Raw genomic sequence first — 22,047 nt, forward strand, 5'->3', positions numbered from 1 at the left:
GGCCAGATCAGGGGATGCCTTGTGGGCCAAACTGAAATGTGAATATAAGGAGTCATTTGAAGGGTTTTTAGCAGGAGACTACTATTGAGACCTGTGCTTCTGAAACACCTTCACGTTTGAAACACCTGTGCTTACATTCTGAAACCAGGGTACGAGTTGAGTGGCAGCAGGTGAAAGTAGGGTGGCAAGGTACCATAGGGATTAGGAGCACAGAGTTTGGATTCAGGCTTCCCTGGGTCCAGCACAGGCCCTGCTGCTTTCTAAACTTGTAACCTCAAGGAGTTTTGTAACTTCTTGGAGCTTCAATTTTCTTGCCTGGTTAAGAAGAATGTTAATAGCCACTAGCTTATATTATAGGGTTATTGTGAGAATTAAATGATAAAGCATACAAAACACTTATAATATTTGAGACATAATGAGAGCGTAATAAGCAAAATAAGAGAGAGAAAAAAACAGAAGTGCATTCCAAGTGAGAGGGACGTTTCTCCTCCTTAATTTCAACCCAGCCCCTTTTGTCTTTATTGTTTGCATTATTTGAAAGTTTTCAAAAGTCTTCATGATTTGGCCTTCTGATCCCTTCTCAAATAAATTTTTATTTGTGTCCTTAGAAGAGTCTGGAAAATCCAAATCCCAAGCACCATCTTAACTTCCCTGAATAATTACCCAAGAGCCCATTGCTCTCACTCTGTCTGCTAATCAGTTAGGTATCCCCACCTGCCCAGAAGAACAGATAGGCTAGCTTCAGGCATTAGATTAATTATCCTGATAGCACATACTCAAATCCAGTGGAGATGGCAGGTTCTCAGAGTAAAGTTGCCGAACACTGCAAGAGGAGAAAACTAGGGTGATTAAATTTAAAGCATGTACTCTGATAGGATATGCTGGTAAGCAAAGAGTTGAAAACTTCAGTATCATAGCCTGAGGGCCCTTATGACTGTAAAAATCATCTGCATGGGAATACACAGGCACCCTGGGGTTTCTGAGTCAGGTCCTGGAGCAACTATCACAGACCATTAGCTGGAGTCCTCAAAGTCACCTTCACTTCTGACAATGTCTGTGAACTTGAATCTGGAATCCTGAGACTAGCGTATAGTACCAACCTTGCATTCCTGCATCCTCGATTATATCACAAATATAGCCCATTATCTACTGTATCTATCCCCTTGTCTCTGCACTATTCTGTTCTCTCTAAATTTGGCTATCTGCTGCTACCTTTCCTTTCTGAACTTTTCCATTTCATATGTTCCATTTATTCCCCCTCTGGAACTCAGCTTCATAGCTAATCACCTCACTTGGATCCTCAGTCTCTTAGTCCATTGTTTCCTTTTCCTCTTGGATCCTTAACAAATATTGACACATATTTATTGAATATAACAACAAGCTGAAGCTCTAGAGGACGCTATTTCTCCCATTGCTCTCTCGGGAACTGCTCATTCTCCCACACCCCATATACGGGGAATCGGAAGGGGCGAACTTTCACATTCCCCTTCTCATTTCTAGGTCATTGCTTCTCTACCTCATCACTAATAGCTCCAGAATTCCAATATAGAAAACTTTTGGGTCTCCATCTGGTCGGAAAGAAGATTACCTGGGGGATTTGTCTAAAAGCTACATTTACATTGCAAGAAGACTGTTGTTCTTACATGTTTATTTGAAGACCTTAGGAGTAGGAGGCTAATGGAATCTATCGATGGGCCTAAACTCACCCCAGACAGCCCTTGATACGACCACTGATTTTTATGTGAAAATCCCTGTTCATTTGTAGCTTATGCTGGATACCTCTACCCTCCTATCCTCCTCATCAGCAAGTTCATCTTCTTATCCATCTTATACCCCATGCTCTGTTAGTTTTTTGCTAATATAATCAAATATGTCCTGTTCTTTATACTTGTACAGCTACTATACGGTCCTTATGACCACTCTTATCTACTCCCTGGGCTAGCGTAATCACGGTACTTCACTTCTTAAAACCTTCCAAAGTTTCCCTGTGACTTTCAGGACAATGTTTACATCCCTTAATGTGGTCTCCTTTCTCACCTGGCTTCTCTTCAGACGCAATCCCATCACTCCCCTTTTCACTATGTTTCAGCCTCCATGAATTCCTTGCAGTTTAACATTTTACGTTGCTTGTCTCCTGGCTTTTGCACACACTCACTTCTGTAATGCCAGCAGCATATCATTTATTAAGAGGAACTGTGAAGGAGTAGTATAAGTATTGCACTTAGAATCAGACAGAAACATTTGAATCCCATCTCTGCCATTCACTAACTTAGGGTCATGGGTAAGCTCTTCAACTTTATCAGACCTTGATGATCACATCTCCAAAGTGGGATCATAATACTCACCTTAAAAGAATTGTTATGAGGATTAAATAAAATACTAAATGAGTTACATTCTAGGTACTCTCCTTCCATTCTTTCCTTTCTCTTTTTCTTCATCCTCCCTCTATCTCTACCCTACTTTTCCTTCCTTTCCTTTTGTCTTCTTTGTCCCCTTTATGCATTTCATTTAATGTGGGATTCATAATATCCAAGGCTATGGGCAATCAGTGCAAGCAACTGTGATTGGAAATCACAGGACCATCTTGTATTGACCATCTGGTCTCCAGATCCTTTGCACAAGTAAAGTATCAGTGTCATGTAATCACTACTCGTCTACAGAGAACCCACCGCCTCACCTCCCAAGTTGGCCAATTGAAGTTGACTGGCCCTTTTCATTTGACCTCCTCAGACAGACACTAAGGTAGAAACAAGATTCTGAAACAAACACTGGTGTGTTGTAGTGATATTGGATCTCTTAACAATTTTCTCCAGATTGCTCTACATGGAACCAGCACCATTCTTGTTTTCCTTAACTTCATCTGCACAACCTCCTCCTCACACCTTCCTGCATATGCCCCTGTACACCATAGCTTCTTAGAATGCTAGCTACAGGCGAGCCTTGCATCCTCTCCCCACTGTACCACCACCTTCCAGAAATACCCTTGCAATTGAGGAGCTTCCTAACAAGCCAAGTGGATAAGAGTTATGAAGTAGTCAATAGAAAAGCAATAGTTACCTCAAAGTGTGAGGTTATCTGACCTGGAATTGTTAATGGAAGGGCATGGAAAAGGCACAGTGTGAGGTGGGTTTGTAGGATTAACAGGATTTGAAGAGACAGAAATGAGAGGCATTTCCTACAGGGAAGCAGCATGAAGGATTTGGATATCATAAAGCACGTTAGGGTGCAGTAAGCCTGTGAAGTGAGTTAATGTAAAAAATTATAAAAGCTATAACTTGCTTCTCTTATGTATGTTTCTCCTTTCCAGAAAGTGCTCCTTTCTGGAAATGAATATGATGGCTTAGCAAAACTGCCCATACAGAATAGTTTTTTTTTTTTTTTTTTTTTTTTTTTTTTTTTTTTTTTATGGAAAGAAAGAGAGAAGGAAGGAAGGAAGGAAGAAAGGGAAACATTTTTAAACATTTTCTTGTTTTTATTGTATTCTGTTTCTCCGTTTTTGTTACATGGGCTGGGGCCGGGAATCGAACCGAGGTCCTCCGGCATAGCAGGCAAGCACTTTGCCCGCTGAGCCACCGCGGCCCGCCCCCAGAATAGTTTTAAATAGTATTTCCCAAAGTGTTTCTGTGGAAAATTAGTCTCACGGAATGCTCTATAGAAAAAAAAAACATAATTTGGAGAAATGTTGAATATTCTTTTCTCACCCTTGAATATATCTGCCATATATATTAGCTTATTAAAAGCTCTGAATTAGCTTTGAAATGAAGACCCCTGACTTCTTTTGGGAAAATAGGCCTCCTGTACTTATGTCTCAATAATATTACACTCTTTATTTCCCCTTAAGGAACTTTTTAGAATATGTAACTGTATTATATATTTATTTTTAATTTTTTATTGACTTCTTTCCCACTAGAATATAAACTCCTTAAGGACAGAGACCTTGCTTATCATATCTACCATTGTACATCAAGAACCTAGCACGGTGCCTGGGCATATAAAAGGTGCTGAAAAACAAAAGTGGTTGAAGAAATGAGTAAATAAAACTTGTTCATCTTTGCTTAACTTTAAATTTTCCAAAAGCTGATAAAGAGTAAAACTGAAATTTGAACAAAATGCTGCTAGATTCTAATCTATGTTTTTGACCATAGGTGTTATGCTCATATTCTCCCCAGCATGTTATTCTTGGTGCTATTGTTTTTCTTCTGGATATTTATTTTGTTTATTAAATTTTGAAGTTTGAGTCATTATCTGATATGCCAAAATTTCTTTATTTGTATCTTTCAGGCAGAGGCTGCCACCTAAAAATGTTTACTACTACCGCTGTCCAGATCACAGGAAGAATTATGTGATGTCCTTTGCATTTTGTTTTGACCGGGAAGATGATACTTACCAGTTTGCTTACTGCTACCCATACACATATACTCGCTTCCAGCATTACCTTGATAGCTTGCAGAAGAGAAACATGGATTATTTCTTTCGGGAGCAGCTGGGCCAGAGTGTGGTAAGGCCTGCACTGAGATGGGGAAACAATTGAAACAGGCTAACTGGGGGGTAAGGTCTAGTTTATGGTACCAGCCTCACAACATAATGAATGTTGATGCTTTGTTGAGTATATGCTCTTGAACTTTAAAACGTGAATTGTCTATAATGTGTAATTCATTTCTGTTATGGGCACAAAGAAGTCATAAAATAAGATATGAGACAGATGCTTGTCTTTGTTCTGAATGAGACTGATAGAACTCTAACAAAATAGAAAAATTCTGGTGAGTTCCAAAATCTCTGAGAGAAAAGAAAGAGGTTTCTACTGGGTGTTACAAATAGTATGAAATTATTTTATGAATGTGAGACTTTGAGATAAAGAATAAACTTGTTTCTCAATGAATTCAACTTGGTGACAACACTTACTGGTTAGTAAATGGTTTTACAATTTGAGTGTACTGATAGCAGTTCATCCTCTCTCTGTGCCATCCATCAATTCCCAACCCATCTTTCCTGCCCCAACTTCAGTTTTCTAGATCTGGAGATTCAGTTTCCCCTACTATCTTAGTTTCCTATTGGTGATGTAACAAATTACCACAAATTTGGTAGCTTAAAACAACACAAATTTATTATTTTATAGTTTTGGAGGTCAGAAATCCAAAATTGGTCTCACTGGGCTAAAATCAAGATATCAGCAGGGTTACAATCTTTCTGAAGGTTCTAGGGGATAATCTGTTTCCATGCCTTTTCCCTCTTCTAGAGGATACCCACATTACTTGGATTATGGTTCCCTTCCAACTTCAAACCCTGCAGTGGCTGGTTTAGTCTTCCTCATTCTGCATCACTCTGAAACTGTCTCCTGCTTCCCCTCTGATTCTCCTGCTTCCCTCTGTGATGATGTTGGGTCCACCCAGATAATCCAGATTAATCTCCTCATCTCAAAATCCTTAATTAATCATATCTGCTAAATCCCTTTGTCATTTAAAGTTGCATATTCACATGTTCCCAGGATAAGGACTTGTGTTTCTGGGAGGGAGGGTCTGGGGTAGGATGTTTATTTGGCCTAACATATCATCCTCCCATTTCCTCTCTCCCTGCCTTGCCCAACTGAGGGATCTAAAGTTGTTCTGCACATTGAATGAAGGACCCCATAGATCTTGCTCTTTGGTTGCTAGTGAAAAAGAAGCAAGTGATAATTTTGTTTTATGTTTCATACCTCAAAAGGTATAGATTGTGCCCCTAAAATAGATATACTGAGAAGTCTCTGAATGTCCCAAGTAAGGATGCTGGCGGAACTGGCAAAAGATACTATATTTGGGGTTTGGAAAAATGTTGGTGGGAAAAATGGACTCTGCTTAGGGGACTGTGAGTTCTACCTAGAAGTGAGCCCTACTTCTAAATTGAAGTTCTCAAGGTTGGACTGTTTGAAATACATAGAGTCTGAACCTATATATCCAAAGAGAGGGGAAAAAAGGGGATATGGGTATGGCTTAGGTACCTGAGGGCTGAATTGCCTCTCAAAAGCTCGTACTTATAGCTAGTAATTATGATGTTTGAGGTTCTTCTATGCACTAAAATTTTGCTAAATATCTTCCCTCTATTCCAAGCCTCTTTCTAATGGTGCTTTAGGTAGGTGGCATGTGTATTTGATGCCTATATATTTTGAACTTAAAATTGGGACACATGGTGTATCAGTCAGCATGCTAGCAGGAAACAGATGGCAGACTCAAATTAGGAATATTTTCAGGAGGGTTTAATAAATGGGCTATTTATAAGATGTGGGCTGTGTATAGAGAAATCATAAAGCATAGTTTAGTTTCCTAGGGCTAGTAACAGCTCAAAAGGTATAAGGGGAGCGAATAGTTATCAGAATCCAGTAGTAGAGAGTCATATAGTGGCACCTTGAGAAGAATAGTGACCTTCAGTTAAATAATACAATTAACCTGAGATGACCCCATAAGGAGTGGGCTGAGGAAAATAAATATATAGACCTCATTTTATTGCTTCCTTCTGATTTCCTGCTAGAGGGTCCCTAATGTCCAACCTAATCAGAAGTCAGAGGTATTTTATTTCCTAGGCTGCTTAAGTAAATATGCTGAAATAGTTGAGCTTAAACAATGAAAATTTATTAGCTATGGTTTTGAGGACGGGAAAATGTCAAAATCAAGGCATCTTCGATATAATGCATTCTCCCCAAGGCTGTGGCTTTCTGGGGCTAGCTGGCAGAAACTCTTGGCCTTTAGTTTATCACATAGAAAAGCATGTGGTGGTTTCTTCTAGTCTCTCCCTTTTCTTCTGAGTTCCATTGATTTCAGCTTCTGGGTGCTCTGTCTATGGTTTTTCTCTCGTTGTCTGAATTTAATTCTTTTTTAAAGGACTCCAGAAATAGGATTAAGACCCATCCTGATTGAGGTGGAACATACCTTACTTCTAAAATATATTCTCTATAGGAAGAAATAAGGCATGCCCAAATGGCTGTAATACATATATATGTATTATATGTAATAAAATATTACATATATATTATATGTAATAAAATATATATAATAATGAATATATATATATATATATATATATATATATATTTTTTTTTTTTTTTTTTTTTTTTTTGCATGGACAGGCACCAGGAAACGAACTTAGGTCTCTGGCTTGGCAGGTGAGATTTCTGCCACTGAGCCCTCGTCACACTGCCCATGTTTTAAAGTATATAATTAAGGATCTTATGAGTTATTTAAACAGTTGGTGGTCAGAGTAAACATCCCAGAGAAGGTGGGCTCCAAACTGAGTCTTGAAAGACAGATAGGATTAGTATAGACAGAGATGGAGAGAAGATAGCCCAGAAAGCAGCAATATCCCGAGCAATAGCCTGGTGGTAGTTGGTTAGTTGTCTGGTTTGACTGGAGTAGGAACTTCATCTGTTGGATACTGGAAGATTAAAATACACAGGGAGATTGGAACCAAGCTATAGAAAACCTTAATTGTCATACTAAGGAATTTTGACCATATTTTTTATTCAAATAAAACAGTCACTGAATCAGGCACTTTATACATACTATCTTGATTATTCCTCACAACAGTGGACTAAGTGGAATTATCCCAGTTTGGGGAATAAATAATCTAACTCAAAAAAGTAAGACTACATGCCATGGAATCAACAATTCCAACATGACCAAAAGGGGGAAAAGAAGTATAACTAATAAAGTATCAGTGGCTGATACCAGAGTCAAGAGGCTCCTCTGGAGGTCACTTTTATGCAAGCTGCAGTTAGACATTGCTACCTAGCATAACTTGCCAAACGCCAACCAAAACCATTTCAGCTAATCCTAAAGAACACCTAGGGCAATACATAAGATTCTACAAAGTTTCCATGCACTAGGATAATTTTCCAGAAACCTACCACCTCCGGATGGCTCCCTGGGCCAGATAAGTCCTGAAACCTAGAGGGCCCAGCCTCTCCAGAATACCAGCTAGCTCCATCTCCCTATTCCATATTATTGACAGCCCCTTCCAACATGAAAAAGTTAGAATGGCCATAGCTCAAATATCCCTAAAGAGTGGGATAGAAAGATCAAAGATGATGCTGGAGTTATACAGAGAAGGTAGGGTTTAACAAGTGAATATGATTGCTGAATCATTAAATTGATATTTTTTGTAGTCTCTAGTATCTTAGAGCAGCTAGAAGTAAAAACCTAAAATTGTGGAATGGTAACCCATACCAAACTCTGAAATCTGTTCTATAGCTAATTGTTGTGATGTGTTTTGAAATGTATTGCTTTTTTGTGTATATGTTATTTTTCACAAAAAAGAAAAAAAAGTTGATTGTGATGATAAAAATATATATATATATACATTTATTCCTTTCAGCCTCCTATATTCTGGAGCAGCTAGAATGAAAAATCTGATATGATGGAATGGTAGTCCATGACCATGACGAACTCTGGGATCTGTCCTGTAACTATTTGTTGAAGAGTTCTTTGAAAACTTAAAAAAATAAATAAGGTCATGTGACTAATTAGCATTAGGGTGGGGTTTAAACTAAATCCTTCTAAAGCTATGTCATGGTCTTTTAAGTAACTCATTGGGCTTACTGGGACACAAAGTTAATTTTTTTTAGAAAGAAATACTGTTATCCAAAGCAGCATCTTAAGAAAGTAAGTTTAATGAAAGTTCAGGGTATAGTTGTGCTATCTGCCCTAGGTTAGTAGGAGTTCTATGGGTTGGCTACGTTACTCTGTTCTGGACCTTGAGCCTTCCTGGCATATTTTTGCAGACAAGACAATTCTTGGTTACCAGGGCGTTTGATGTGGCTTGCATTTCAGATGCACCACTACAATTAGTTAATTCTTATTCCGATCTGGAAGGAGGATAATTACAAGTGGGAAGGCTAAACATGCCAACATCCTGATCTTAGGAAGAATAGGCAGAAGGCAGGATTTTTAATTTCTGGAGCTGGAACCATTAATCACCATGAGCATAGTTACTACTAATTATATAATCCCAAATGGTGTTTGGTTTGTTATCCCTGCTAAAGACACCAAGCAAAACTCATATATATATGCATCAAAATAATGATCTGGCATTTAAAATAAAGATATCCTAGGAATGATCTTTATTTCTGTTATTTCAACAGCTTTATTGAGGTATAATTTCATACCATAAAATTAATCCATTGTAGGGCAGTGTAATGGTGGCTAAGTGGCAGAATTCTCGCCTGCCACGTCAGAGACCCAGGCTTGATTCCTGGATCCTGCCCATGAAAAAAATTTTTAATCCATTATAAGTGTAAGATTTTTATTAAATTTATAGAGCTCTATAACTGTCACTACAATCCAGTTTTAGAACATTTCCATCAGCCTTAAAAGCGCTCTTGCTCATCCCCACACCTCTCCCAGTCTAGTCAAATACTGATCTGCTTTCTGACTAAAAATTGCCACTTCTAGACATTTCATTTGACGGAATCATACAAAATATAGTCTTTTGCATCTGGCTTCTTTCACTTAACATAATATTTCTAAGGTTCATCTATGTTGCAGCATGTTTCATGTAGCATGAATAATAATCATTTTGTTTTTTTCTTTTTTAAACATGTTGAAATCTCAAATTTACAAGAATATTACAAAAACAATTCAGAGAACTTCAATATAACCCATACCCAGAGGTACAACCTTTTAACAATTTATTACATTTGCTCTATCATTCTATATATCTATCCGTCTATTTACCTCCCTCTCACTATCAGTCTGTCTGTCTGTCTCTCTCTATCTAATCATCTTGTAAATACTTTAGAGCAGGTTGCATACATCATTTTCTTTTAACACTTAATACTTCTTTTATACTTCCTAAGGACAAAGGTGTTCACTTATTTAACCGTATTAATTAGAGTTATCAAATTCAAAAAAATTAACATTTATATAAAGAATACTGTTCACATTCAAATTTTTTCAATTGCCCAAAAAATGTCTTTCAGAGAATTTTTTCCTCTATTATTATTAGATTCACTCCAAGATCATGTTTTGTCATTGACTCTTTAGTTGTTCACTTAAAAAGAAATTATGATAACATTTTTACACCCTAAATTTCACATCTTGGCCACTCCCAAGAATTGTATTCAGTGGGATTAATCACATTTACACTGTTCTGCTATATCACTACCATCCATTACCAATACTTTTCCATCACCCCAAACAGAGACCCTGAACCCACAGGGCATTAACTCCTCACTCCCCATCTCCCTGCCCCATACTCTACTTAATGTCTCTATGGATTTGAGTTATAGAATAGTACAAAAGCTATCATTTTGTGTCTGCTTATTTCATTCAACCTGACATCTTCAAGGTCCATCCATGCTGTTGCATGTATTAGAACTTCATTCTTTTTATGACTGAATGATATTCCAATGTAAGAATATACTACGTTTCATTTATTGATTTGTCTATTGATGGACATTGGATTGCTAGTACTATGCAGTTTTGATAGTGACTGTTTTCTCTTAAGTTTTAAGATTATGGAGCATGAGCCTTCCAACTTCACTCTTCTTTTTCAAGATGGCTTTGGCTATTTTGAGCCCCTTACTCTTCCATATAAGTTTGGTGATTGGCTTTTCAATTTTGTAAAAGTTGTTGGAATTTTTATTGGGTTTGTGTTGAATCTGTAAATTGCCTTGGGTAGAATTATCATCTTAACAATATAGCCTTTGATCAATGGACACAGAATGTCCTTGCATTTATTCAGGTCTTTGATTTCTTTTGGCTACATTTTCTGGTTTTCTATGTACAATTCCTTTAAATACTTTATTAGATTTAATCCTAGATATTTGATTCTATTAGTTGCTATTATAAATGATTTTTTCTTGATTTCTTCTTCCAATTGTTCATTGCTTGTGCTTATAAACACTACTGATTTTTAGGTTTATTTTATACCTTGACACCATGCTAAATTAGCCTGTTATCTCAGAGTTTTGCTGTGGATTTTTTCAAGGTTTTCTGTGTATAAGATTATGTCATTTGCAAATAGGGAAAGTTTTACCTCTTCTTTCCTATCTTGGATGCCTTTTGTTTCTTTTTCTTTTTTTTTGCTTAATTGCTCTTGCAAGGATTTCCAGTACAATGTTGATTAATAGTGGTGACAGTGGGCATCCCTGTCATGTTCCTGATTTTAGAGAGAAGTTTTCAGTCTTTTGTTGGATGTTAGCTGTGGACTTTTCATATATGACCTTTATCAAATTGAGGAAATTTCCTTCTATTCCTAGTGTTCTAAATGTTTTCTTTTTTAATCATGAAGAGATGCTGAATTTGTCAAATGACTTTTCTGTGTCACTGATATGATCATGTGTTTTTGTCCCTTCATTCTGTTTATGTATTACATTAATTGATTTTCTTATGTTGAATCACCCTTGCAACATAAATCTCACTTGATCATAGTGTATAATTCTTTTAATGTGCTGTTGGATTCATTTTCTTAGTATTTTGTTGAGGATTTTTTGCATCTATGTTCATTAGAGATGTTAGTTTGTAGTTTTCTTTACTTGTGGTATCTTTATCTGGTTTTGGTATGAGGGTTTACATAGCAATATCTTTATCTGGCTTTGGTATAGAATGAATTATGGTATGTTCCCTGCCCTTCAATTTTTTAGAAGAGTTTAAACAGGAGCAGTGTTAATTCTTCATGAAATGTTTGTTAAAAGTCATGTTAAGCCATCGGTCCTGGGATTTTCTCTGTTGGAAGGATTTTCATTACTGACCCAATCACTTACTTGTTATTGGTTTGTTGAGATCCTCTTTCCTTCTCAAGTCAATGTAGGTAGTGTATGTGTTTCTAAGAATTTGTTCATTACATCTAGGTTATCTAATTTATTGGCATAAAATTGTAACATAGTATTCTATTATAATTATTTTTATTTCAGTAGGGTTGGTAGTTATGTCCCCCTTTTAATTTCTTATTTTGGTCATTTTGTATACTCTCTCTCTTTCTTTCTCACTCTAGCAAAAGGTTTGTCAAATTTATTTATCTTTTCTAAGAACAAACTTTTAGTCACATTGATTTTCTTATAGATTTTTTTCCCTCCTATATCATTCATCTCTAATCTTTGTTATTTCCTTCTCTCTGCTCTCTTTGGATTGTTTCCTCTTGTTTTTCTATTTCTTTCTGTTTTTGTGAATAGGTATCTGATTTAAAATCTGACTTCTTTTTTTAATATAAACATTTACAATTATAAACTTTCCTCTCAGCACTGCCTTTGCTGCATCCCACAAATTTTAGTATATTGCATTTTCATTTTCATTCACCTTAAGATATTTCTTAATTTCCCTTGTGATTTTCTCTTTAACCCATTGGTTGTTTAAGAGTTTGTTTCATTTCCACATATTTGTGAATTTTCCATTCTTCCTCTGTTATTGATTTTTAGCTTTATTCCACTGTAGTCAGGAAAGATGCATTGTATGATTTCAATATTTTTGAATTTATTGAGACTTGTTTTGTGACCTAAGGTATGATCTTGGAGAATGATCCATGTGTACTAGAGAAGAAAGTGCATTCTATATATTTCTATATATTTCTGTTAGGTCTAGTTGGTTTTGAATATTGTCCACATCTTCTATTTCTTTAAGGATCTTCTGTATATATGTTCTACCCATTACTGAAAGTGGTGAATTAAAGTCTACTATTATTAACGTAGAATTATCAATTTCTCCCTTCAAATCTGTCAGTATTTGCTTCATATATTCTGGGGCCCTGGTATTAGGTGCATATATATTTATAATTGTTACATCTTGTTAAATCAATCTCTTTATTAGTATATAATGACCATCTTATGCCATGTAGCTGTTTTTGACTTAAAGTCTATTTTATCTGCTACTAGTATAACTACCTTAGCTCTCTTTTGATTACTACTTGCATGATATATTTTTTCCATCCTTTCATTTTCAACCTACTCTGAATATAAGGTGCATCTCTTGCAGACAAAATATAGTTGGGTCATGCATTTTTAATTCATTATACTATGCTTGACCTTTTCACTGGAGAGTTTAAGCCATTTACTTTAAAAAAATATTATCAGTTATTTAATTATAGTCCTTGTGAGAAGTTTAGAACACTGATTTTTTAGAATAAACTGCACTTAAAAATATAGAACACTCCACAGATTTGTGTATCATCCTTGCGCAGGACCATGTTAACCTTCTCTGTATCTTTCCAATTTTAGTACATGTGCTGCCACAGTGAGCACTAATCCATTTACTTTTAAAGTCACTACAAATAATGCAGGACTTTCTCCTATTTTTCTATTTGCTTTTTACAGGTCTTACAACTTTTTTGCCCCTCAATTCTCCTATTATTTCCTACTTTCATATTTATTTGTTCTTATTGCATTGTACCATATTGAGTGCTTCTCATTTCTATATGGATATAGTTTTAATACCTTTTCTTTGTGGTTATCACGAGTTTAAAATTAGCATCTTAAATCTAAAACAATGATACTTGGTTTGATACCAACTTGACTTCGGTAAAACACATACACTTTTCCTTTATCACTCCACCCCACATCTTTTTTTTTGTACTAACTACCAATTATCTTCGTACAGTGTTATATCTTAAATACATAGATTTATCATTACTTTTCATGTATTTGTATTTTAACACCTGTAGGAAGTAACAAGTGGAGTTACTTACCAAAAAAAAAAAAAAGGAATTCTATACAATTACATTGGCATTTATAATTACTTAAATTGATACCTTTACTGATGGTTTTCATTTTCCTATGCTAGTTTGAGCCACTGTCTAGTGTCCTTTCCTTTCAGTCTGAATAATTCACTTTAGCATTGTTTGTAGGAGCTGGCTTAGTGGTGATGAACTCCCTCATTTTTGTTTATCTAGGAGTGCCTTAATCTCTTCCTCATTTTTAAAAGAAAGCCTTGCCAGATACAAAATTCTTGTTTGGCATTTGTTTCCTTTCATCACTTTAAGTGTTTCAACCTACTGACTTCTTGCCTTCATGGTTTCTGATGAGAAATCAGCACTCAGTGTATCGGGTCTTCCTTGTATGTAAATGTTGGTTTTCTCTTCCAGCTTTCAGAACTCTCTCCTTCTCCTTTGCATTTGATAGTGTAAAAATATGACAGGACACATTTTTTTTTTCATGTTGAACCTGTTGGTATTCTCTGAGCTTCTTAGATGTGCCTGTTCACATCTTTTGCTACATTGGCACATTAGTTTGTTCAATTGTCAGAATGCATTATACCAGAAATGGAAAAACTTTTAAAAAGGGAATTTAAAAACTTACAAGTTTACAGTTCTAAGGCCATAACTATGTCTCAACTAAGGCATCCAGAGAAAGATACCTTGACTCAAGGAAGGCTAATCTGGGAAGGCACCTAGTTGATGTCTGCTGGTCCTTGCACCCTGCTCCATTGCATCCAGCTTCTGATGTCATGGTTTCCTCTCTAAGCATCTGTGGGTATTCACTTAGCTGCTCTGGGACAAAACTCTGGCTTTCATCTCTTAGCTTAACATCTGTTGCGACTGGAGAGTTCTTCTCTTCAGGTTCTGACTATTTCTGTGATTCTCTGTTTAGCACATGGGCTATTTCTGTCTTGATCTCCAAACATCTCTGTTGGCTCTGAACTTTCTCCAAAATGTTTCCTCTTTTCAAAGATTCCAGGAAACTAATCAAGAACCACCCTGAATAGGTGTAGTCACATCTCATCTAATTAAATGTTCACACTCACAAGTGGGCATGTCACATCTCAGTGGAGATAAGCTAATCAAAAGTCTCCATGGTATAATATTGAATCAGGATTAAAAGAAACAGTTGCACCCACAATATTGAATCAGAATTAAAACATGGCTTTTTCAGCTTCAAATGGGCACAATTGGGAAGTTCTCTGTCATTCTTTCTTTTTTTTTTTTTTAACTTTTTTTATCGTATAGAATAATATATATATATACAAAGCAAAGAAATAAAAAAGCAGTAGTTTTCAAAGCACTCTTCAAAACATGGTTACAGCAAAGATCCCAGAGTTTCTCATGGGCCACCATAGGATCCTCTCATATTTTTCCTTCTAGCTGCTCCAAATATTGGAGGCTAGAGGGCTTAAATACTTATTTATTATCACAATCAACTTTTTTTCCTTCTTTTTTTTGTGAATGATAACATATATATATATATATATATATAAGCTATAAATTTCCAAGCACAGCACCACAATTAGTTGTAGAACATATTTCAGACTTTGGCATGGGTTACAATTTTGTAATTTTAGGTTTTTATTTCTAGCTGCTCTAAAATACTGGAGACTAAAAGATATCAATTTAATGATTCAGCACTCATATTCATTTGTTAAGTCCTATCTTCTATGTATAATTCCACCATCACCTTTGATATTTACATACCACTCATTGGGGTTGTTTGGGCTATGGCAATTCTAAGTTTTTGATATTGGAAGAGTCTGTTACTAATATGGGGCAGGGAGATGGAACTATCTGATGTTCTGGAGATGCTGAGCTAGGTTTCAGGACTTATCTGGACCGGGGACCCATCTGGTGGTTGTAGGTTTCTGGAAAGTTACTCTAATGCCTGGAACGCTTGTGGAATCTTATGAATTGCCCTAGGTGTTCTTTAGGATTGGCTGGAATGGTCCTGGGTGGGGATTGTCAGGTTATGATAGGTAGTAAGGTCTACCTGAAACTTGCATAACAGGAACCTCCAGAGTAGCCTCTCGACTGTATTTGAACTCTCTCTGCCACTGATACTTTATTAATTACACTTCTTTTCCTGCATTTGGTCAGGATGGAATCGTTGGTCCCATGGTGCCAGGTCTGGAATCATCCCTGGGAGTCCTCTCCCATGTCACCAGGGAGGCTTTCACACCTGGATGTCATGCCCCACGTAGGGGGGAGGGTGATGATTTCACTTGCGGAGTTGGGCTTAAAGAGACTAAGGCCACATCTGAACAACAGAAGTTCTCCAGAAGTAACTCTTAGGCCTGCATATAGGTAATCTAAGCTTCTATGCTACCTATGTAAGCTTTACAAGAGTAAGCCTCCTGTTCGAGGGCATGGCCTATTGATTTGGGTGTCCCTAAAGTCTGACACAGTATCAGGGGATTCCCTGATGATAAGGTTTGATAGTTCCATAGTCTTTCTCCCCTCCCTCAGGGGACTTTGCCAATACTTTTTGATTAATATACTCTAGGATGTTTCCAGGCATTACAATAATCTATACAGGATTAAAGGACCTCTTATTCTGTGCTCCCTGTGTTTCAATTGTTTAAATGAGCTATACAGATAGGTTGAATCAGATTATGCACTACAGAAAATTTCAATTCCAGATCAACTAAACCTTTTTTCCATTGGTCTCAAAGAGTATGTGTGGTTCTAAAATATAGACATGGTCTTCCTTACCCCTATGTTCTGAATTACTTTAACCCCAACCTGTTCAGCTTTGTTCTTATCTCTAAATATCAGGTTATATGTACAAAACAGCCTCTCAAAGTCCAGAAATAATAATCACCACTCCAGACTCAATGTGTCTGCTCTAAAAGCTTACAATCTAGGTTCCTGTTTTCTTATAAGCATTTTCTAAAGGTGACCATATCATTGTTGCTTTTTTTTGCTTCTGGCTTATTTTGTCTCACCAAATGTCCCACATGTTCATTCATATCGTTGCATGCCTCACGACATTGTTTCTTTTTGTAGCAGCACAGCCTTTGTTCATAAGTATATACCATCGCTCACCATTCTGCATCTCCATCAGTGCATCCTTCAGCCACCTGCATTCATCAGGCATCCTGCAGAGGGCCCAAAGTCCATAGTCCATCAACATTCTCAATTTTAGATAACTTCATAGTTTCCAAGAGATAGAAAACCAATAAACACACCCTCACCAAATAGGAGATCCAAACCTCCTCTTATTTCTTGTCCCTCCCCCCATTATTTACCTCTGCTATTGCTTCGGTAGTGCTAATGGTTTCCTTTTGAACATAGTTCATAGCATGCAATAGCAGTTTTTCCTCTGTACCCTGGACTTAAACACTCTTTATGCAAGAATCATATCTTTGAAGTAATTCTTACAAGAACTCATTCATATTTCTAGTGTGAGTCAGTGGGACACATAGGTCTCTCCAACCCCTTTCAATGTTGTTCATTCTTCCCCAACTTATTGTTTCAATACCTTTGTTGAAAAACAGTTGACCATGAATATAAGTGTCTGTTTATGGACTCTCAATTCTATTCCATTGATCTTTGTGTGCCGGTACAATACTATATTGATTAGTGTAACTGTAGTAACTTTTAATATTGGGAAATGTGAGTCCTCCAACTCTGTTCTTCAAAATGGTTTTGGCTATACTAGGCCCTTTGCATTTCTGAAGGACTGTTTTTTTGGTTCAACTAGCCAATTTCTGCAAAAAAAAACAAACAAACAGGATTTTAATAAATAATATATATAATCTGTATATCAATTTGGAGAGTATTAACATATTAACTTTATGAAATCTTCCAATCCATAACATGGGATGCAATGTCTTTCATTTATTTAGCTCTTTCCTATCTTTCAACATATTTTATATATTTCAGTGTACAAGGCTTGTAGTTCTTTTGTTAAATTTATTCTTACATATTTTATTATTTTTAAAGCTGTTATAAATAGAATTGCTTTCTTAATTTCATTTTTGGGATGAAATACAAATTCCCTTTGGTATTTTGATCTTATATTCTGTGACCTTGCTGAATTCATTTGTTTTTTTGGGGGGTGGTGCATGGTCTTGGAATCAATCCTGGGTCTCCTGAATGTAAGGCAAGCATTCTACCACTGAACTCATTTAATTTCAATAAGTGGTTTTTTTTTTTTTTTTTTTTTTTTGCATGCCTGTGTGTGTGTGTGTGTGTGTGTGTGAGAAAGAGAGAGAGAGAGAAAGAGAGAGAGAGAGAGAGAGAGAGAATTCCTTAGCATTTTAAATACCAGAGGTATTTCTACTTCTTCCTTGTATTTCTTTTTTTTTTTTTTTTTTTTCTTGTTTGCTTGTTTGGGTTAGTATTATGCTGAATAGAAGTGGAGACAGTAGCCATCCTTGTCTTGTTCTTGACTTTTCACACAAAATACTCTGTTTATCACCATTAAGTATGATTTTAGCTGTGTGCTTTTTATAGACCTGGGTGAGGAAATTCCCTTCTATTCCTAGTTTGTTGTGTATTTTATCATGAAAGGGTGTTGAATTTTACCAAATACCTTTCTGTTTCTAGTGAGATAATCATGTGGTCCTTGTCCTTTATTCTGTAAAATGGTGCTTTACATTTATTGATGTCCAGATATTAAACCAACCCTGCATTACTGGAATAAATTCCACTTGGCATGACATATAATCCTTTCTGTATGATTCAGGATTCAGTCTGCTAGCATTTTATTGAAGATTTGCGTGTCTATATTTATAAGGATATTAGTCTGTAGTTCTCTTTTCTTTGTGATGTCTTTGGCTTCACTACTAGAGTAATACTGATCTCATAGAATGAGTTGAGAAGTTCTCCTTTTTTGTTTATTGGAAGAGTTTGTGAAGAATTTGTATTGTCTTCTTTAAGTGTTTGGTATAATTCATCAGTGAAGCCATCTGGGTTTGCTGCTTTTCTTTTTGGGTAGCTTTTTGATTACTAATTCAATCTCTTTACTTGTTATAGGTTTAGACAGATAATCTATTTATTCTTGAGATAATATCTATAGATTTTTGTCTTTCTAGGAATTTTTCCATTTCATCTAAATTGTCTAATTTTACTGGCAAGCATGATGCATAGTATTCTTTTCTTATTCTTATTACTGTAATTTCTGTAAGGCCAGGAGTGATGTCTCTTCTTCCATGTCTGATTTTAGTAATTTGAGTTTTCTCTCTTTGCTTATTGATCTATCTAGCTAAAAGTTTGTCCATTTCGTTGATCTTTCAAACAACCAAATTTTGCTTTTATTGATTTTCACCATTATTTTTATGTTCTTATATTTATTGATGCTACAATCTTTATTATATCCTTTTTTCTTTTGCTTTGAGTTTAGTTTGCAGTTTTTTTCCCCAGTTTTCTAGAGTGGAAAGATAGGTTGTTGATTTAAGACCATTCTTCCTTTCTTTACTATACGTGTTTATAAGTTTAAATTTTCCTTCAAGCCCTACTTTAGCAGTATCCCATAACTTTGGTATGCTGTGTTTTTGTTTTCATTCATCTTGAAGTATTTTCTAATTTCCCCATTGGTTATTTAAGAGTTTGATATCTACATATCCATAAATTTTCCAAAGTTCTTTCTGCTACTGATTTCTAATTTATTTCCACTGTTGGCAGAGAACATATTTTGTGTGATTGTTATGCTTTTTAAATTTACCAAGGATTGTTTTATGGTCCAGCATATGATGTATGTTGGAGAAGGTTCCTTGTGCATGAGAGAAGAATATATATCTGATATTGTTTGGTGGAATGCTTTATGGATATCTGTTAGGGCTAGTTGGTTTATATTATTGTCGAAGTATTCTATTATTCAAATGGTTGGGTTTATATATGCTATTTTGCTTTTTTGTTTTCTGTAGATCTCATGCCTCTTTTGTTCCCCTGTTACTCCTTTACTGTCTTCTTTTTCATTAGTTAATATTTTTCTATCATAGCATTTTAATATGATTTTAAACTATTAATATTTTGGTTATTTATTAGTGGTTGCTCTAGAACTTACAGTGTACATCTTAACTTATCAGAATTGACTTTAGATTTGTACCAACTTAATACCAGTAAAACATAGAAAATTGACTTCTATATAGCTATATTTCTTTTTTCCCTCATTACCTCTACATATGTTACAAACTCAAAAGTATATTTTTAAAATTATTACTTTATCTAGTTTTATTTCTCTTATTGAGAAAAGTAAGGAAAGCAAGTATATGTTTATTGAGTTTGTTATATTAAACTTGTTATTTTCAATTTCTAGTTTCTTTTCATTTCCCCCAAATGTATCTGAGTTGCCATCTGGCATCATTTTCTTCCTCCAGCATAACTTTATTCTCACTCATCTCTTTTGTGCAATTATTGTCAAATATGTTATGTCTCTTTATATTATAGAATCAACAATGCATATATATATATAATTTTATGCGATTATAAATATATAATTTTGTGCAATTTCTTTTTAAGTGATAATTCTAAATATTGAGAGAAGAAAGATGAAATATACAATTATACAGTATTTTATAATTAGCAACATAATTATCTTTACTGGCACTCTCTGTGTTTTCATGTGATTCAAAGATAACTTACTTTCAGCCTGAGAATTTTCTTTAGTATTTCTTATCAATTTGATCTGCTAGCAATAAGTGAGCTGTTTTTTGTTTATCTGGGATTTATTTCTTTTACCCCTATTTTTAAAGATAGTTTTGCTGCATATAAAATTCTTGGTTGATAGTTTTGTTTTTTCAGCATCTTGAATATATCATCACACTGTCTTCTGGCCACAATTGTTGCTGATGATAAATCATCTGTTAATCTTATCGAGATTCTATTTCCCATGATGGTTTGGTTTTCTCTTGCTGCTTTCAGATTTTCTCTTTGTCTTTAGCTTTCAACATTTTTACTATGATGTTGCTAAGTGTGGGTCTCTGAGTTTATCCTACTTACAGTTTTTTTTTAACTTCCTGGATTTGTGAATTAATATTTTTCATCAGATGGGAAAGTTTTCAGCCATTATTTCTTCAAATACTTCTCAGTTCCTTATCTTCCTCTTCTCCTTCTGGCATTCCTCTTATGCATAGGTTGATGTCCCACATTTCCCCAAGGCTCTATCCATTTCTCTCTATTCTTTCTTTGTTCTGTTTTTCAGGTTGTATAAGAGCTATCAATTTATCTTCAAACTTACTGATTCTTTTGCTAACTCAAATCAGATGTTTAAATCTTCCAGTGAATCTTTCATTTCCATTTTTGTACTTTTCAACTTCAGGGCTTCTTCTTTTTTTAAACAATTTCTGTCTTTTTATTAATATTCTTTTTATGAAACATTATCATGTCTTCCTTTAATTGTTTCATTGTGGTTTTTATTAGGTCTTTAAACATATTTATAATAGTTCTCTTGAAGTCTGTGTCTGCTAAGTCCAATACTTGAAGCCTGTGCAGGTTTGAAAGGATGTATTTCCCCTAGAAAAGCCATGTTTTAATCTAAATCCCATTTCATGAATGCAGAATAATCCCTATTCAGTACTGTATGTTTGAAACTGTAACCAGAACATCTCCCTGGAGATGTAATTTAATCAAGAGTGGTTTTTAAGCTGGTTTAGGTGATGACATGTCTCCCCCCATTTGGGTGGGTCTTGATTAGTTTCTGGAGCCCTATAAAAGAGGGAACACTTTGGAGAATGAGAGAGCAGAGCAGAATGACAGCCACGAGAAGCAGAGTCCACCAGCCAGCAGCCTTTGGAGATGAAGAAGAAAAATGCCTCCCAGGGAGCTTCATGAAACCAGAAGCCAGGAGAGAAAGCTAGCAGATGATGCTGTGTTTGCTGGGTGCCCTTCCAGCTGAGAGAGAAGCCCTGACTGTGTTCGCCATGTGCCTTCTCACTTGAAAGAGAAACCTTGAACTTCATCGGCCTTCTTGAACCAAAGTATCTTTCCCTGGATGGATGCCTTTGTTTGGACATTTCTAGAGACTTGTTGTAATTGGGACATTTTCTCAGCCTTAGAACTGTAAACTAGCAACTTATTTAAATTCCCCTTTTTAAAAGCCATTCTGTTTTTGTTGTATTGTATTCCGGCAGCCAGCAACCTAAAACAAGGCCCCTCACAAGTCATTTCTATTATTTGTTGTTCTTTTTCTTTTCTTTCTGTGCACATTGTCACACTCTTATTTCTTTACCTGTTGTGGTAGATTAAGTACCCCAAGAAACATGTGTTCTTAATCTTAATCTAAGATTAATAACGATCTTAATTATTTTTAAATAGGACCTTGTAAAGATGTTATTATTAGTTAAATGTGGTACCTGAATCACAGTGTGTCTTAATCTATATTTCTGGAGGCCTTTTAAAGAGAAGAGAATGGAAGCCAGAGTCAGTGAAGGCCACAAAGAGAAG

The 22,047-nt window shown here is 35.7% G+C and overlaps 1 protein-coding gene and 1 non-coding gene across 13 annotated transcripts in view; one reads left to right on the forward strand and one right to left on the reverse strand.

Moving 5' to 3' along the window:
• LOC143674264 (BEN domain-containing protein 5) overlaps nucleotides 1–22,047 on the forward strand; it is a 1,810,590-nt gene that overhangs the window by 1,130,724 nt on the left and 657,819 nt on the right. For all 12 annotated transcript variants that reach the window (XM_077149723.1, XM_077149722.1, XM_077149726.1 and 9 more), the window contains one exon: nucleotides 4,282–4,498. In XM_077149723.1, the coding sequence (XP_077005838.1) occupies nucleotides 4,282–4,498 (217 nt within the window). The remainder of the gene's footprint in view (nucleotides 1–4,281; nucleotides 4,499–22,047) is intronic.
• Nucleotides 13,093–13,198, reverse strand: LOC143675262 (U6 spliceosomal RNA). The gene has a single exon (XR_013171502.1). It is a non-coding gene; the product is annotated as a U6 spliceosomal RNA (small nuclear RNA).

This window comes from Tamandua tetradactyla, chromosome 2 (assembly GCF_023851605.1).
Source record: "Tamandua tetradactyla isolate mTamTet1 chromosome 2, mTamTet1.pri, whole genome shotgun sequence".
NCBI lineage: Eukaryota > Metazoa > Chordata > Mammalia > Pilosa > Myrmecophagidae > Tamandua > Tamandua tetradactyla.